We start from the raw sequence: 15,990 nt of genomic DNA, 5'->3' as shown, positions 1-15,990 counted from the left end.
TGGTAATGACAAAGCCAACACGAAGAGGAAGAGCGAGCGCGTCTACACCAAGAAGCACAAGATGCTAAGGCACAACGTCAAGAGCAACAATTGCAAGAAGCTCAAGCACTTGAGGCACAATAAGCCCTCCGAGAATCAAGTCGAACCATAGCCAACCGAGGCCGACAAGCCCGTGAACATCAAGAAGCACTTCGCGAAGAAGTTCAAGAACGAATATATCAAGCTCGTGTGCATCATCAAGCTCGACAAGTTCCTCCACAATCTCATCAAGAACATCAAGTTCAACAAGAGCAAGAAGACAATGGAAATCCTCCACGGCAAGAGGAAGTTGCGAGAGACGATCCTCCTCGCCAAGGATGTCATCATCCCGACCCGAACATAGTGAAGAGCAACGCTATGGCAAGCTAAAGTTCACCATGCCCAAGTTCTATGGAAGCAATGATCCCGAAGAGTACCTTTCATGGGCATTGAAGGTCGACAAAATCTTCCGCTTGCACAACTATGAAGAAGAGAAGAAGATCGCGATGGCATCCCTTGAGTTCCAAGACTATGTCCTCATTTGGTGGGAACAAGTCATTGAGCGCCGAGAGGCAAAAGGTGAACCACCCATCACTACTTGGGCGCAAATGAAGGATGTCATGAGAGCACGCTTCGTGCCAACCTACTACAACCGCGACCTCTTCAAGAAACTCCAACTACTCAAGCAAGGAACCAAGAGCGTTGAAGAGTGCTACAAGGAAATGGAGATTGCAATGATACAAGCCAATGTCATGGAAGATGATGAGCAAACTATGGCACGTTTCTTGAATGGACTCAATCACCCTATCAAGAAGATTGCCGACTTCCAACCATACTCGAACCTCATCGAGCTAGTGCATCAAGCTACCAAAGCGGAACGTCAAGTGCAAGATGACTTCAAGTATACCAAGTTCTCATCCAAGTCCTATGGTTTCTCCAACACCCAAGCTTCAACGACTCCAACACCGCCTTCATCAACAAAGCCTTCTACAAGCAACGTCGACAACTCGAAATACAAGAAAGCTTCGACAACCCCAAGTCATCCTCCTACAACGAGCAACTTCAAGCCAAGAGCTTCATCATCATCTACCCCAACCGATGAGACCGTCAAGACAAGTTCCTTCAAACGCTTCACATGCGGAGGCCGAGGCCACAAGTCCTTTCAGTGTACCAACAAGCGGACCATGGTCCTCAACGACGATGGTACATATGACTCCATGAGCGAAGGAGAAATGAAAACACCTGAGCAAGTCGCCATGCACCGACAAGTGAACGGTGAAGAGGAACAAGTCTTTTGTGATGAAGATTCAAGTCCCGCTCTCGTTGTCTCCAAGGTCTTGACCCTTCAATATCACCAAGAAGAAGACCAAAGATGCCACATCTTTCATACCAAGGATGGCATCAATGGAAGGTCCGTCAAGGTCATCATCGATGGAGGAAGTTGTCATAACTTAGCAAGTGAAGAACTTTGCTCCAAGCTCCAATTAACCAAGACGAAGCACCCACATCCCTACAAAGTTCAATGGCTAAGCGACTTCGGCACTATTCAAGTTGAGCATAGAGTGCAAGTCTCCTTCAAAATCGGAGCTTACGAAGACACTTTGGAGTGTGATGTCATTCCAATGACCGTTTGCCACCTTCTTCTTGGTCGACCATGGAAATTTGATAGAGGTGTCATCCACAACAACCGAACGAACCACTACATCTTCAAGATGAGAGGAAAGGAGTACATACTTCGCCCTATGTCTCCAAGCCAAGTGATCGCTGACAAGCAAGCCACCCATCATGGAGAGAATAGTGAGAGAGCGAACCACCAAAAAGAGAGTGAGCGCCACAAGCCCAAATTGAGTGCCTCCACGATGAGAGAAAAGAAGAACTTAGTTCTATTTGCCACCAAAAGTGAGATAAGAGAAGTGTGTGAGAACCCTTCTAGTGTCATGCACTGTGTCCTTTTATGCAAGGGCAACGCACCACAAGCTAACACCTCTCACACTCTACCTTTAGTGTTGTCTTCTCTTTTGCAGGAATTCCAAGATGTTTTCCCCGACGAGCTACCTCCGGGACTACGTCCACTACGAGGCATCGAGCACCGCATCGACCTCATCCCCGGAGCACCACTTCCGAACAAAGCTCCCTACCGTGTCAACCCCGAAGAAACCAAAGAAATACATAGGCAAGTAAAACATCTCATAGACCATGGACATGTGCGTGAAAGTTTGAGTCCTTGTGCTGTTCCGGTCATTCTTGTGCCAAAACGAGACAGTAGCTTTCGCATGTGTTCCGATTGTAGACCTATCAATGCTATCACTGTTCGATATAGGTACCCCATTCCACGCCTTGATGATATGCTTGATGAACTTAGTGGTGCCACTATCTTTTCCAAAATTGATCTTAAAAGTGGTTACTATCAAATCCGCATACAAGAGGGTGATGAATGGAAAACCGCTTTCAAAACAAAGTTTGGCTTGTACGAGTGGTTAGTCATGCCTATGAGTTTATCGGAAGCACCGGGTACTTTCATGCGTCTTATGAATTATGTGTTTCGCCCTTACATTGGTGAGTTCTTTGTGGTCTACTTCGATGATATCCTTGTTTATAGCAAATCTCTCAAAGATCATGTCACCCATGTTCGAACCGTTTTGCAAACTCTTCGAAAATAGCGTCTCTATGCTAACATGGAAAAATGCCTTTTGGCATTGATAAGCTCGTTTTCTTGGGTTTTGTTGTTTCCTCTAAGGGTGTTCATGTTGATGACTCTAAGATCAATGCTATTAGAACTTGGCCACAACTAACCAACTTGCATCAAGTGCGTAGCTTCCTTGGTTTAGCCGGTTTCTACCGTAGATTTGTGAAGGACTTTAGCACAATTGCTTCACCTTTGCATGCTTTGAGCAAGAAAAATGCGCCTTTTGTTTGGGGACCATCCCAAGATACCTCTTTCAATGAGCCCAAGAATTTGCTTACTCATGCTCACATGCTTGCATTACCCAATTTTGACAAACCCTTTGAGATTCATTGCGATGCTAGTGGTAATGGCATATGAGGTGTGTTAACGCAAGAGAAGCGCCCCATTGCTTACTTTAGTGAGAAACTTTCCGGAGCGCAACTCAATTACCCCATCTATGACAAAGAGTTATATGCTTTAGTGCGAGTTTTGCATGAATGGGAACATTATCTTCGCCCTCATGAATTTATCATTCATACCAATCATGAAACGCTTAAATACCTTAAGGGTCAAACTAAGTTGAACAAGCGTCATGCTAAATGGAGTGAATTCATTGAGTCATTTCCTTATATCATCAAGTACATCAAAGGTAAGGAAAATGTTGTGGCGGAAGCTCTTTCCCGCATATGCATGCTTGTTACTCAACTTGAATTGGATGTCATTGGCTTTGAGCACATAAAATACTTGTATGAGCATGATCCTACTTTTGCTATTCCTTATGCCAAATGTTTGATGCATACCTCTTGGGAATGCTATTACATCAAAGATGGTTATCTTATGAGAGCTAACAAACTTCGCATCCCCGAGTCTTCTCTTCGTTTGTTGCTTTTGCAGGAATCTCATGGAGGAGGACTAATGGGACATTTTGGACGCGACAAAACTTTTGCTACGCTCTCCAAGAACTATTATTGGCCTAACATGTTTCGCGATGTCAACCGCTTCACCAACCGATGCTCTACATGTCGCAAAGCTAAGTCTAAAGCTCAATCCCATGGCCTTTATATGCCTCTCCCAATTCCATATCAACCATGGGAAGATATTAGCATGGATTTTGTACTTGGATTGCCTAGAACTGGAAATAGAAAGGATTCGGTATTTGTTGTTGTGGACCGATTCTCTAAGATGGCACATTTCATTCCTTGCAACAAGATAGATGATGCTTCACATGTTGCCAATCTCTTTTGTAGGGAAATATTGCGTCTACATGGAGTGCCAAAGACGGTTGTCTCGGACCGCGACATCAAGTTCCTAAGCTACTTTTGGAAGACCCTATGCGCCAAGCTCGGAATCAAGCTACTCTTCTCCATGGTGTACCATCCGCAAACCGACGGCCAAACGGAGGTGACCAACCGCACACTCTCCGCTCTACTTCGCGTGCTCATCAAGAAGAACATCAAAGAGTGGGAGGAGTGTCTACCTATCGCCGACTTCGCCTACAACCACGCAAGACACTCAACTACCGGCAAGTCCCCCTTCGAGGTTGTCTACGGATTCAACCCATTGTCACCATTGGACATTCTTCCTCTACCACTACAAAAGCGCATTAATATGGACGCAAGTGCAGTGTGAACCATCTCAAGAAGGTGCATGAAGATACAAGGCACACCATCGAGCGCCAAGTACAATGACTTGCGACCAAGCTCAACATCAACAAGCAACCCATGGTATTCAACATTGGTGATCTTGTGTGGCTACACCTTCGCAAGGACCGCTTCCCCACCGAACGTGAGTCCAAACTTCTACCACGAGCGGATGGACCCTTCAAGGTGCTTTGTAACGCCCCGAGTCCGTTGCGCCAGGTGTCTTCCAGTTATCCGCTATTGTTGCCTTGTCATTTGTTTGTGTGTCATGCATTTCATATCATGTCATCATGTGCATCGCATTTGCATACGTGTTCGTCTCATGCATCCGAGCATTTTCCCCGTTGTCCATTTTGCAATCCGGCACTCGTATGTCCTCCGGCGCCCTCTTTTGTCTCTTTTAGTGAGCGAGTGTTAAACTTTCTCGGAATGGACCGAGATTTGCCAAGCGGCCTTGGTACACCACCGATAGACCGCCTGTCAAGTTCCGTGCCATTTGGAGTCCGTTTGATACTCCAACGGTTAACCGGGGAACCGTAAAGGCCTCGTGTGTGTTGCAACCCAACACCCCTCCAAAGTGGCCCAAAACCCATCCAAACCCCCTCCATCCTCTCGGTCGTTCGATCACGATCGCGTGGCCGAAAACCGCGCCTCATTTTGACTCTCCTAGCTCCCTCTATCTATATATATGTGCTCCCCTCTGAAAATTCGCACACATGAAACCCTAGATCCAACCCCTCCGCGCCGCCGGACACGTCCGCCGCCTCCGTCAGCCACTCCGGGCGCGCCACGTGTCCCTGGACCCATCCCCCGCCGCCGCGGCCCGGCGAGCCCGAGGAGGGCCCGCCCGAGCCCAGCCGCCCCGTGCCCGCGGTCGCCTCCGTCGCCCGCCCGGTCGCGCGCCCGAGCCCCAGTGCCTCACCCGCGAGCACGCGCCGCCGCCACCGCGAGCTCCGGCCGCCGTCGATGTCCCGCCTCCTCCGCCCGCCGCCCGGTCGCCGTCCGGCGCATCCGCGGTCGCCGCGCGTCGCCCGCCGCTTTCCCGACGCCACCGCTCTGCGCCTCCACTCCGGCGAGTCCTGCGCCCCTTCTTCGTCTCTGGCAAGTCCGGCCACTCCTCCGACGAACTCCGGCCGTCTCCCCCATCTCCGGCGAGAGATCCGTCCATCCTCGGTTCACGTGCAAAGTCAACCCTAGATCCAGATCTGATTCGGAGGTTGATTTTTCGTCTAAGTCATTTTCCTGTTCATATTTTTAAGCCCTGTTCATCATGTCATACCTCCGCATCCGTAGCTCCGTTTTGGGCGTGCCATATATCAAAATGTTCATCATGATGTGATCTTCACTTTGTTCCATTGAACCATGCTTGTTTGAGTCCATCTTGATGCCCTAATGACTGTTGCAAGAGTGCTATAAAATGTTAGTTCTTGATTCTTATCAGTTTATGAGCTTTTGTCATTTTTGCCATGATTATTGTGTGCTGCATATGAGCATGAGCTCTACATGTGTTTTGGGCTATGCCATGCCATATTTACAGGGGTGTATGCCATGTATTTTTGTGATCAATGTGGTGGCTAGCACAAGCATGCAAAGTAGCTCTCGTGATATTGCTGATTTCAGGGACTTAGAATTTCACTAAGTCATTTCCCTGTTGTTATTTTAATGCCATGTATTCATGATGCTACAGAGAGATCCATGCTTCTTTTGAGTATGTTCAGTAAGGATGATTTTGACATATTGTTATGCTCTATCCATCCATGTCCCTGTTTGCATTTATGGAGTACCCTAGCACGAATCAATCTTGCTCTACTTTTGTTATAAAATGTTCCTGGCAGATTGTTTACATGCTAATCAATTTTGCCAAGGTTGTTGTAGTTGATCCATGCATGCTATGAGATTGTTCTTGCCATGGTTAGCTTCTTGATCATGTCTTCTTGATGGTAGTATGCTTATTTTGTCATGCCATGCCTTGTGTTGAGTGCATCGAGCTCGTAAACATGCCTTCATAACTCTGTTTTTGCCATGTCCAGTTTTCTGCTAAGTCTGAATCTGTTAACGAAACTTGCTACATTTACATGGGTGCCATCATATCTTCTGATCCTTTTTGGCGTATGGACAGTAAGGGACTTTTGTTATGTGCTTTGAGTAGATTCATTCCATTCCTTTTATTTCTATGTTCTATTCCTGTAGCATGTTGTTATCTTGCTCTAAACATTGCTTCCTGATGTTAATTCCTGACATATTAGTATTTTCACTAAGTCTGTGAAGCTGATATCTTTTGCTCTTTTGCCATGCGTGTTTGAACCTGCTCTTGTGTGATTTAGCCGTAGCTCAGTGTTCATCTTTTGTCAAGCATCTTGAGTAGATCACTGCCATGTGCTTTGTTGTTATGTTGGAGTGCAGTAGCTTAGTTTCTTGTTGCATTCTAGATGGCATTGTGCTGGTAATCGTAGTATTGCGCCATTCTTGTTTTGCTTGCCATTTGCAAACCGTGCATCTGATTCCGATGATCTTTATATCGATTTCGACCGAAATCATCTCATATTTCCAGCGGCACTCTTGGTTTGCCAAGTTGAGACCTGATTCAATCTTTTCCTTCCGGAGCATGCATATGCATTGCATATCACATCCCGCATATCATGCCATGTTTTGCATCATGTTGCTTGCGCATTGCACCATGGTTGATTGTTGTTTCCTTTGCTTGTGTTCTTGTTTTGGGTAGAGCTGATAGACGAGTTCATGATCGAGGAACCCATTGAGTACGCTTACGAGGATCAAGCTTTCGTCAACTCTGAGTTCATTTCAGGCAAGATGACCATACCCTCGAAATCACTTCTATCTTTGCTTGCTAGTTGCTTGCTCTATTGCTATGCTGTGATACCTACCACTTGCTATAGCATGCCTCCCATATTGCAATGACAAGCCTCTAACCCACCTTGTCCTAGCAAACCGTTGTTTGGCTCAGACCCTCTTATAGTGTTGTTAGTTGCAGGTGAAGATGGAGTTTGTTCCATGTTGGAACATGGATATTTGTTGGGATATCACAATATCTCTTATTTTAATTAATGCACCTATATACTTGTTAAAGGGGGGAAGGCTTGGTCTTATGCCTGGTGTTTTGTTCCACTCTTGCCGCCCTAGTTTCCGTCATACCGATGTTATGTTCCTTGATTTTGCGTTCCTAACACGGTTGGGTGTTATGGGAACCCCTTGACGGTTCGCTTTGAATAAAACTCCTCCAGTAAGGCCCAACCTTGGTTCTACATTTGCCTAACAACCTATTACCCTTCCCTTGGGTCGGCCAACCCAAGGGTCATCTATATTTTAACCCCCTCCCCCCGGGCCAGTGCTTGTCTAAGTGTTGGTCCGAACCGGGCAGCCTGCGGGGCCACCTCGGGGTAACTCAAGGGTTGGTTTTACTCGTAGCTTGACCTATCCGGTGTGCCCTGAGAACGAGATATGTGCAGCTCCTATCGGGATTTGTCGGCACATTCGGGCGGCTTTGCTGGTCTTGTTTTACCATTGTCGAAATGTCTTGTAACCGGGATTCCGAGACTGATCGGGTCTTCTCGGGAGAAGGAATATCCTTCGTTGACCGTGAAAGCTTGTGATGGGCTAAGTTGGGACACCCCTGCAGGGTTTTGAACTTTCGAAAGCCGTGCCCGCGGTTATGGGCAGATGGGATTTTGTTAATGTCCGGTTGTAGAGAACTTGACACTTAACTTAATTAAAATGCATCAACCGCGTGTGTAGTCGTGATGGTCTCTTTCCGGCGGAGTCCGGGAAGTGAACACGGTTTTGGAGTTATGTTTGAACGTAAGTAGTTTCAGAATCACTTCTTGATCACTTCTAGTTCACGACTGTGCTTTTGTAGGATCGAAAGTATGTCTAGAGGGGGGTGATTAGACTACTTGACCAAATAAAAACTTAACCTTTTCCCAATTTTAGTTCTTGGCAGATTTTAGCTATTGTAGGACAAGTCAAGCAATCATCACACAATTCAAGCAAGCATGCAAAGAGTATATTGGCAGCGGAAAGTAAAGCATGCAACTTGCAAGAATGTAAAGGGAAGGGTTTGAAGAATTCAAACGCAATTGGAGACACGGATGTTTTTCCCGTGGTTCGGATAGGTGGTGCTATCCTACATCCACGTTGATGGAGACTTCAACCCACGAAGGGTAACAGTTGCGCGAGTCCACGGAGGGCTCCACCCACAAAGGGTAACGGTTGCGCGAGTCCACGAAGGGTAACGGTTGCGCGAGTCCACGGAGGGCTCCACCCACGAAGGGTCCACGAAGAAGCAACCACCCACGAAGGGTAACGGTTGCGCGAGTCCACGGAGGGCTCCACCCACGAAGGGTCCACGAAGAAGCAACCACCCACAAAGGGTCCACAGAGAAGCAACCACCCACAAAGGGTCCACGAAGTAGCAACCTTGTCTATCCCACCATGGCCATCGCCCACGAAGGACTTGCCTCACTAGCGGTAGATCTTCACGAAGTAGGCGATCTCCTTGCCCTTACAAACTCCTTGGTTCAACTCCACAATCTTGTCGGAGGCTCCCAAGTAACACCTAGCCAATCTAGGAGACACCACTCTCCAAGAAGTAACAAATGGTGTGTAGGTAATGAACTCCTTGCTCTTGTGCTTCAAATGATAGTCTCCCCAACACTCAACTCTCTCTCATAGGATTTGGATTTTGTGGAAAGAAGATTTGAGTGGAAAGCAACTTGGGGAAGGCTAGAGATCAAGATTCATATGGTAGGAATGGAATATCTTGATCTCAACACATGAGTAGGTGGTTCTCTCTCAGAACATATGAGTTGGAATTGTGTATGTGTTCTGATGGCTCTCTCCACGAATGAAGAGGAGGTGGAGGGGTATATATAGCCTCCACACAAAATCCAACCATTACACACAGTTTTCCAATCTCGGTGGGACCGAATCAACAAACTCGGTCGGACCGAAAAGGTAAACCTAGTGATCGTTAGAGATTTTCGGTGGGACTGACATGCAACTCGGTAGGACCGATATGGTTAGGGTTTGGGCATAACGTAATCTCGGTGAGACCGATTACACAAACTCGGTGAGACCGATTTTGGTAATTAGCTAACCAGAGAGTTGGTCAGGCAAACTCGGTGGGACCGATTTGCTCTTTTGGTGAGACCGAAAAGTTACAAAAAGGAAACACTGAATTTACATTGCAATCTCGGTGGGACCGATCCGCTCTTTCGATGAGACCGAAAAGTTACGAAAGGGAAACAGAGAGTTTGCAATCCCATCTCGGTGAGACCGAGATCCCTATCGGTAGAACCGAATTGCTAGGGTTTGGCAGTGGCTTATGACAAGTGAAACTCGGTGGCGCCGGATAGAAAGAATCGGTAGGACCGAGTTTGGCTTAGGGTTTAGGTCATATGTGGATATGGGAAAGTAGCTGAGAATTTTGGAGCATATCATTAAGCACATGAAGCAAGAGGCTCATTAAGCAACACCTCATCCCTCCTTGATAGTATTGGCTTTTCCTAAAGACTCAATGTGATCTTGGATCGCTATATAAAATGAAGAGTCTTGAGCTTTTGAGCTTGAGCCAATCCTTTATCCTTGGCATTTTGAGGGTTCCACTTTCACATCCATGCCATGCCAATCATTGAGCTTTCCTGAAATAATCATCTTGGAATAGCATTAGCTCAATGAGCTATATGTTGTTATGAATTACCAAAACCACCTAGGGATAGTTGCACTTTCAGCTTTGCTTCTCTTCTCGCTCTCATTTGCGTAAGTTAGCCACCATATATGCTAGTGCTTGCTGCAGCTCCGCCTCACTACCCTTTCCTACCCATAAGCTTAAATAGTCTTGATCGCGAGGGTGTGAGATTGTTGAGTCCCCGTGACTCCAGATTACTTCCAAAACCAGTTGCAGGTGCCGTTGATACCAGTGCAGATGACGCAACTGAGCTCAAGTGGGAGCCCGATGAAGATCGTGTTCGTTGTGTTGTTTCGTTTCCAGTTGATCAGTAGTGGAGCCCAGTCGGTGCGATCGGGGATCTAGCATTAGGGGTTGTCTTTCTTTATTTGGTTCCTAGCCGGACCTTGATTGTATTCTGGATGATGTAATGATATATTTATGTATTGTGTGAAGTGGCGATTGTAAGCCGACTCTTTATCCCTTTCTTATTCAGTACATGAGATGTGTAAAGATTACCCCTCTTGCGACATGCCTACCATGCGGTTATGCCTCTAAGTCGTGCCCCGACACATGGGAGATATAGCCGCATCGTGGGTGTTACATGCTTGCACGCTACAACAACAACGCTTACAAGATCGACCTCCCGCGCGACAAGTACAACGTGAGCGACATATTCAATGTCAAGGATCTATCGCCCTACCATGGTGATGAAGAATTCGATCCGAGGTCGGATCTTTCCCAAGGGAGGGGAGATCATGCGGAGCATCCCAAGATCATCCCCATGGACCTACCTACGTCTCCCACGACACCACTTGGACCAATGGCAAGGGCACGAGCAAAGGCTATTGAAGATAAGGTGAACTCTCTCCTCTCCGAACTACCACTTTCTATACATGAGACATGGCTACAACCTCAAGCGGAGACACTATGCGTGATCAGGTACTTGGAGAGCCACGGAGCAGCTACACCCACCGGACAAGGCGACAAGGACACCAAGCACCAAGGTCATGAAGAAGGAAAGCCAACGAAGCTACAGCCACCGGACGACCGGTCGGGACCGGACGTCCGGAGCCTGAAGCCACAGCCGAACCCCAGCGAGCGGACGTCCGGTCCGGACCGGACGACCGGTGTCACCGCACCCAAGCCAAATCAGCGGAAGACCGACGCCACCGGATGACCGGCGACCGGACGACCGACCAACTCCGGAAATCCGGTGCCCATGCAACTGAGCCAGAACCAACGGAAGTCCGGAAGCCACCGGACGTTCGGACGCCCATGAACCATCGGACGACCGGTCCCCAGCGGACGTCCGTACCTCTCTACGCATAGGATTCAGGCCCGAGGCCCATGTACCCCCTCACTTCGTCCCCATTTGCATTAAGACTATAAATAGACCTCCTATTCCTCCTAGCTAGGGTTAGCAAAGTAGTAGCTCATTAGAGATAGAGCTTTGCTCATCCATTACGGATCTACTCCACGAGAGAGACCACGACCCCTCTTCGGAGAAGATCCCTTGGATTCAAGACCGCCTTTTGGGTGGCCCCCATTAAGACCTTTGGAGAAGAACCGGTTACCGTGTATCGTCCCTTGTTGACTTTGAATCATGTATCTTCCTTTGTGTTCATGGATCTAGCGCATGTGTGATCATACTTGTTGGTTTGAGTGATTCTCTTGTGTTTTCCCTCGTGTTTCCTCTCATGATTCCCCTCGTGTTCTTCGCGGGATCCGCTCCTTTTGTGAAAGATCGGCTGTATAGGGTTACACCCTACATCACCCATCCCCTCTGAGGCCTTGTACAATGCAAGGTGCTTAGAGAAATAAATCAGGCTTTCTTTAAGCACTGATGTTTATTTGTACAGGATAGACGCGTAGTTAGCTGTCTCTCCTGTAGAAATAGGCATCGGTGCTTCAGAAAAATCTGGTTTACTTTCCTAAGCACCTCACTAAGCACCTAGCATTGTATAAAGCCAGATGGTGCTGGAAAACCCCCTCTACAGGTGGAAAACCCCCTCTACCAAACGAAGCATGAGTAGTAGTGTTTGGGTGTAGGAGCTGAGCTTGGAGTTGTACATGGGGGAAATCAACCCATTTGAAGCACATTTGTATTCTATTTATAAAATAACTCCATGTAATGAATAAATGGGTTTTGAACTACAAGTGATAGCTAGAGCTATGCTAAAATTATGAATTAGAGCCGGCGGTTTGAATAGTCACTCAACATGTGTTTTGATTGGATAATTAGTGCCACATACGCATAAGTACATATAAATACGTCTCGAAAACTTATAGAGTGACCATATTGGACAACTTAGGCCCTGTTTAGGCCCTGTTTGGTTCGGCTGTGGATTTCTAAAAATAGGTGTAAAAAACCTGTTGTGGAAAAACAGCTATGAAAAATCTGATGTGAAAAAGATATAGGTCATTTAGCAAACCAGCTGATACAGCTTTTTCAGATTTTGGCCCGCAGCGGAATCAGATTTTGGAAAGCACGTCCTAGGCTGCTTCCGCTTTTGGTTCAGATTTTGGCAGCGGATTTCTGGAATCGGATTCTACTGGGTTCGCCCTTTGGTTCAGATTCTGCTGCGCGGCAGCAAAATCCGTCGATAAAAGCTGAACCAAACAGGGCCTTAAGCAACCTCCGTGACCATATTTAGGGCATTTTGAAGTTCAGTTGCCAAAATGGGACAGATGATTTTTGCTCATTTTATACCTCGGAGGCTCGGAGCAGCTTAGCAACAGAGTATACAGAGGTACTCCAGCAGCCGGGCGCCGTTCGTCCAGGAAACTATAAATGATTAGTAAAGCCCTTGAGATGATAGCAAATGTGCAGTGTAGTGCAGGGGAGTTAGTTCTCGATTCTCATTGAATGGAGCCAGACAGTGAACTTATTCTCAGCAACAGCCCACCGCAGACCCACAGAAAAAGAGTGGCACCACAATTACAAATGGTGTGATCCTTCAATTGGCTGGCAAGGAGAATAGGGTCCAGCTCCAGCTCCAGCCAGCAATTGACTAAGAAAAGCACAGCACCCAAATGTGGAATCCACAATGGGAAGAGGAGCACAGAGGAATAAAGCAAGATCCGGCTAGAAAAGGGCAGCAGCAGAACAAACTTCCCCATCAAAGGAGCAGCGGAAGTGGAAGAAAGTGATTGACTCACAGTCTAAACTTTATCTATATCCTAATCGTCTGGGCAGACCACAATCGAAAGAAAGCACCAGGCTTGGCTATCATTTTGCCTTTGGTGACTTCAGTGCTGAACGCAAACAACAAGCATGAGGACTTGCTAACAGAACTCAAAGTGACACCGGAAACTATAGTAAGAGAACCATCTTCATAAGCGTACAAGTTCTGAGCTCTATAATGTATTGTATAGCAGGTTAAAGGGGGGGAATACATGGTTCAGGGTCCCTAAATACATAGCGCTTCATCAGATGAACATCTCAGCCTAAGGTGAGCAGAAAACAGAATACATCAAGCATTTAACAAGATCATGCGATCTTATGGCAGGAATAAAGCTAGAGTTTTCAGCAGTGTATGCCACAGCAAAGCATGAGTATCGACACAGAAAGAGAAAACATCATTGAATGGTTCAAAGAAGTTGGTGCTGTTTATCTATTTTGCTGGATAAGACCAGATGGTTGCCACTAAAATACTACACCTAAACATAGCAATCAGTTTAGTTTTGAAAAGAATGGGCGTAGCAATCAGTCATTGTGCCACCAATCTAAACTAGTAAATCTTTTATAAGATGTATAAATTCAAGTGTAGAGAAGTACTCCCTCCGTTCCTAAAAACTCCCTCCGTCCGGAAATACTTGTCATCAAAATGGATTAAAGGAGATGTATCTAGACGTATTTTAGTTCTAGATACATCCCTTTTCATCCATTTTGATGACAACTATTTTCGGACGGAGGGAGTATAAGTCTTTTTGGAGATTCAAATGCGGACTACATACGGAGCAAAATGAGTGGATCTACATTCTAAAATATGTCTATATACATCCGTTGAACACTAGCAACAGAGGGAGTACTAAGAAAAGCTCACCTAATAAGACTTATACACTAGAATACCTTATGACTGGAGAACACTGGCAACAGCCACCAAGGCACCAACCAAAGTTCTTACCACGGCATACGCGGCAATGCTTTCCAACAAGCATAATTGGTTGATGAGTTTGGTACATTGCTTGCAGTTCGTATGTGGGATCATACTGTTGACACAATGACTTCTGAAATTCTCTAGGAAGTAGGCAGGCATGGTTGAACAGCATATCAATCACGATTAGAGAATGCACATACGGCAAGAAACAAACATGAAAAATTAACCTTACCACAACAAAATGCAATTGTGTGATATCACTAGATAAAGAAATAAAACCGAAAAACCATTTGGATAGGAGTGGACAAAAATAAACCTTGAGAATTGTCGAGATAAACTCAACAGCGTTGACAAAATTGCCCTTCCCCCTGAATTACAGAAAACTCCCAATTTACGAATACATGACACAAGTTCTTATTACTGTTGAAACTTCAGTAATAACAGACACATCCTTCCAATTCACTGAGATCAAAATTGCAAGCAGTTGCACACGAAAAAACTCAACCTGTTACCTTACTTTCTCATCTTCCCTCCCGATCTACAACGCCACAAGAATTATATCCTAATATAACCAATCTATGACTCTAATCTGAATAGAAGGCCAGAGCCACATCACCTCGCCCGATTCAGTCGAGCCATCCTGTTTGCCGGAGCACAGCGTCGCGTACCCGTCGAAGATCTCGGCCCTTGAGCGTGCGACCGGCGCCCTCCAGCATCGAGAAGGGGGCGGCCGGCCCGGCGCCACCAGCAGACGCGCGCGCGACCATCTCGTGCGGGGGCAGCATGGCGGCCTCCCCGTGCCGGAGCTCGTCATCGTCGTCCAGTTCGTCCCACTTGTCCATTGCCGGCTTCGGGGGCGGGCGGACGGGAACCTTAACTGGAGCCGACTGGTGATACTGCGGGGCCGGTGCGCGGTTCTTGGGCCTCGGGTTCGCCGGGATAGCCCACGCGACGGAGGCAGGGGACTGGGTGGGCGACAGCGAACCACCAGATGCCGAAGTGGCAGCCGCGATGGTGGCCTTGCGCCGGAGCAGCGTGGCCGGGGTGGCCGCGACAGCCGACGCCGCTGCCCCGCTCCCGCCCCCGGCGCGGCGAACAAGGAGCCTTTTGTCCCCCTCGTGCAGCGCGGCGAGGAGACCGAGGTGGCTATGCGGAACCCGGGTCGGGCTCCCTGGCCCGTCGGGCCGCGCGTCCGAGGCGGCGACTGGGGCAGAAGAGAACATGAAGTCGTCCTCGTGGAACTCATCCCCGGCGACGAACGACGACTCCGTCGGCGACGAGGAGGGCGACGAGAACAACCCGACGAACCGCTCGGTAGCCGGCGACCGGCGCGGCCGGTACTCGTCCATGGGCGCGCGCTCGGCCGCTCCGGCGAGGGGGTCAGGGCTCAGAGGGGAGGCGCGCGCGCGCGTGCGGGTGGGGGTTGAGGGCCCCGTGGGCTCGGGGTCCCAGCGATGGGCGGCCGGGCGACGTGATGGGGATGGGGAAGGGGGGGAGAAGGTAAGGAGTTCTGGTGGGTTTCACTTTTTATGGGCGCGGCTGCGATCCACCGGAAGGGTCACCCCGCCCGGCTTTGTTGCCCGGCTCGGTTGGACAGGCTGCAACAAGAAGTTCGAGGTTCAGATGTTGTACTCCGTATTTTGGTTCGACTAGATCGACTAAGAAAAAAATCCAGAATATGATCATTTTTTTAGGTTGATTGAGAAACGAGACGATTTTAAGCCAACACTGGCTCCCTTATTTTAGCTCGATATAGATTGATATCGTATAATTATATTAACAATCTTATATTTACTAGTATTGGAGGCATCTATTATCTTGGTCTCAAATTAGTTGTCTTAAATTTGTCCAGATACGGATGTATCTAACATTAAAACGTGT

At 47.6% G+C, this 15,990-nt stretch overlaps 1 protein-coding gene across 1 annotated transcript; it reads right to left on the bottom strand.

The window, feature by feature from the left end:
* Positions 1–14,404: 14,404 nt before the first annotated feature.
* Positions 14,405–15,647, bottom strand: LOC125538155. Its single transcript, XM_048701450.1, has one exon. The coding sequence runs from the start codon at positions 15,456–15,458 to the stop codon at positions 14,736–14,738; it is 723 nt and encodes a 240-aa protein (XP_048557407.1). The 5' UTR covers positions 15,459–15,647; the 3' UTR covers positions 14,405–14,735.
* Positions 15,648–15,990: the final 343 nt, after the last annotated feature.

The sequence above is a fragment of the Triticum urartu genome, chromosome 2 (genome assembly GCF_003073215.2).
Source record: "Triticum urartu cultivar G1812 chromosome 2, Tu2.1, whole genome shotgun sequence".
NCBI lineage: Eukaryota > Viridiplantae > Streptophyta > Magnoliopsida > Poales > Poaceae > Triticum > Triticum urartu.
The sequence above is the reverse complement of the archived record's forward strand: the minus strand, read 5'-3'. Positions and strand labels throughout refer to the sequence as shown.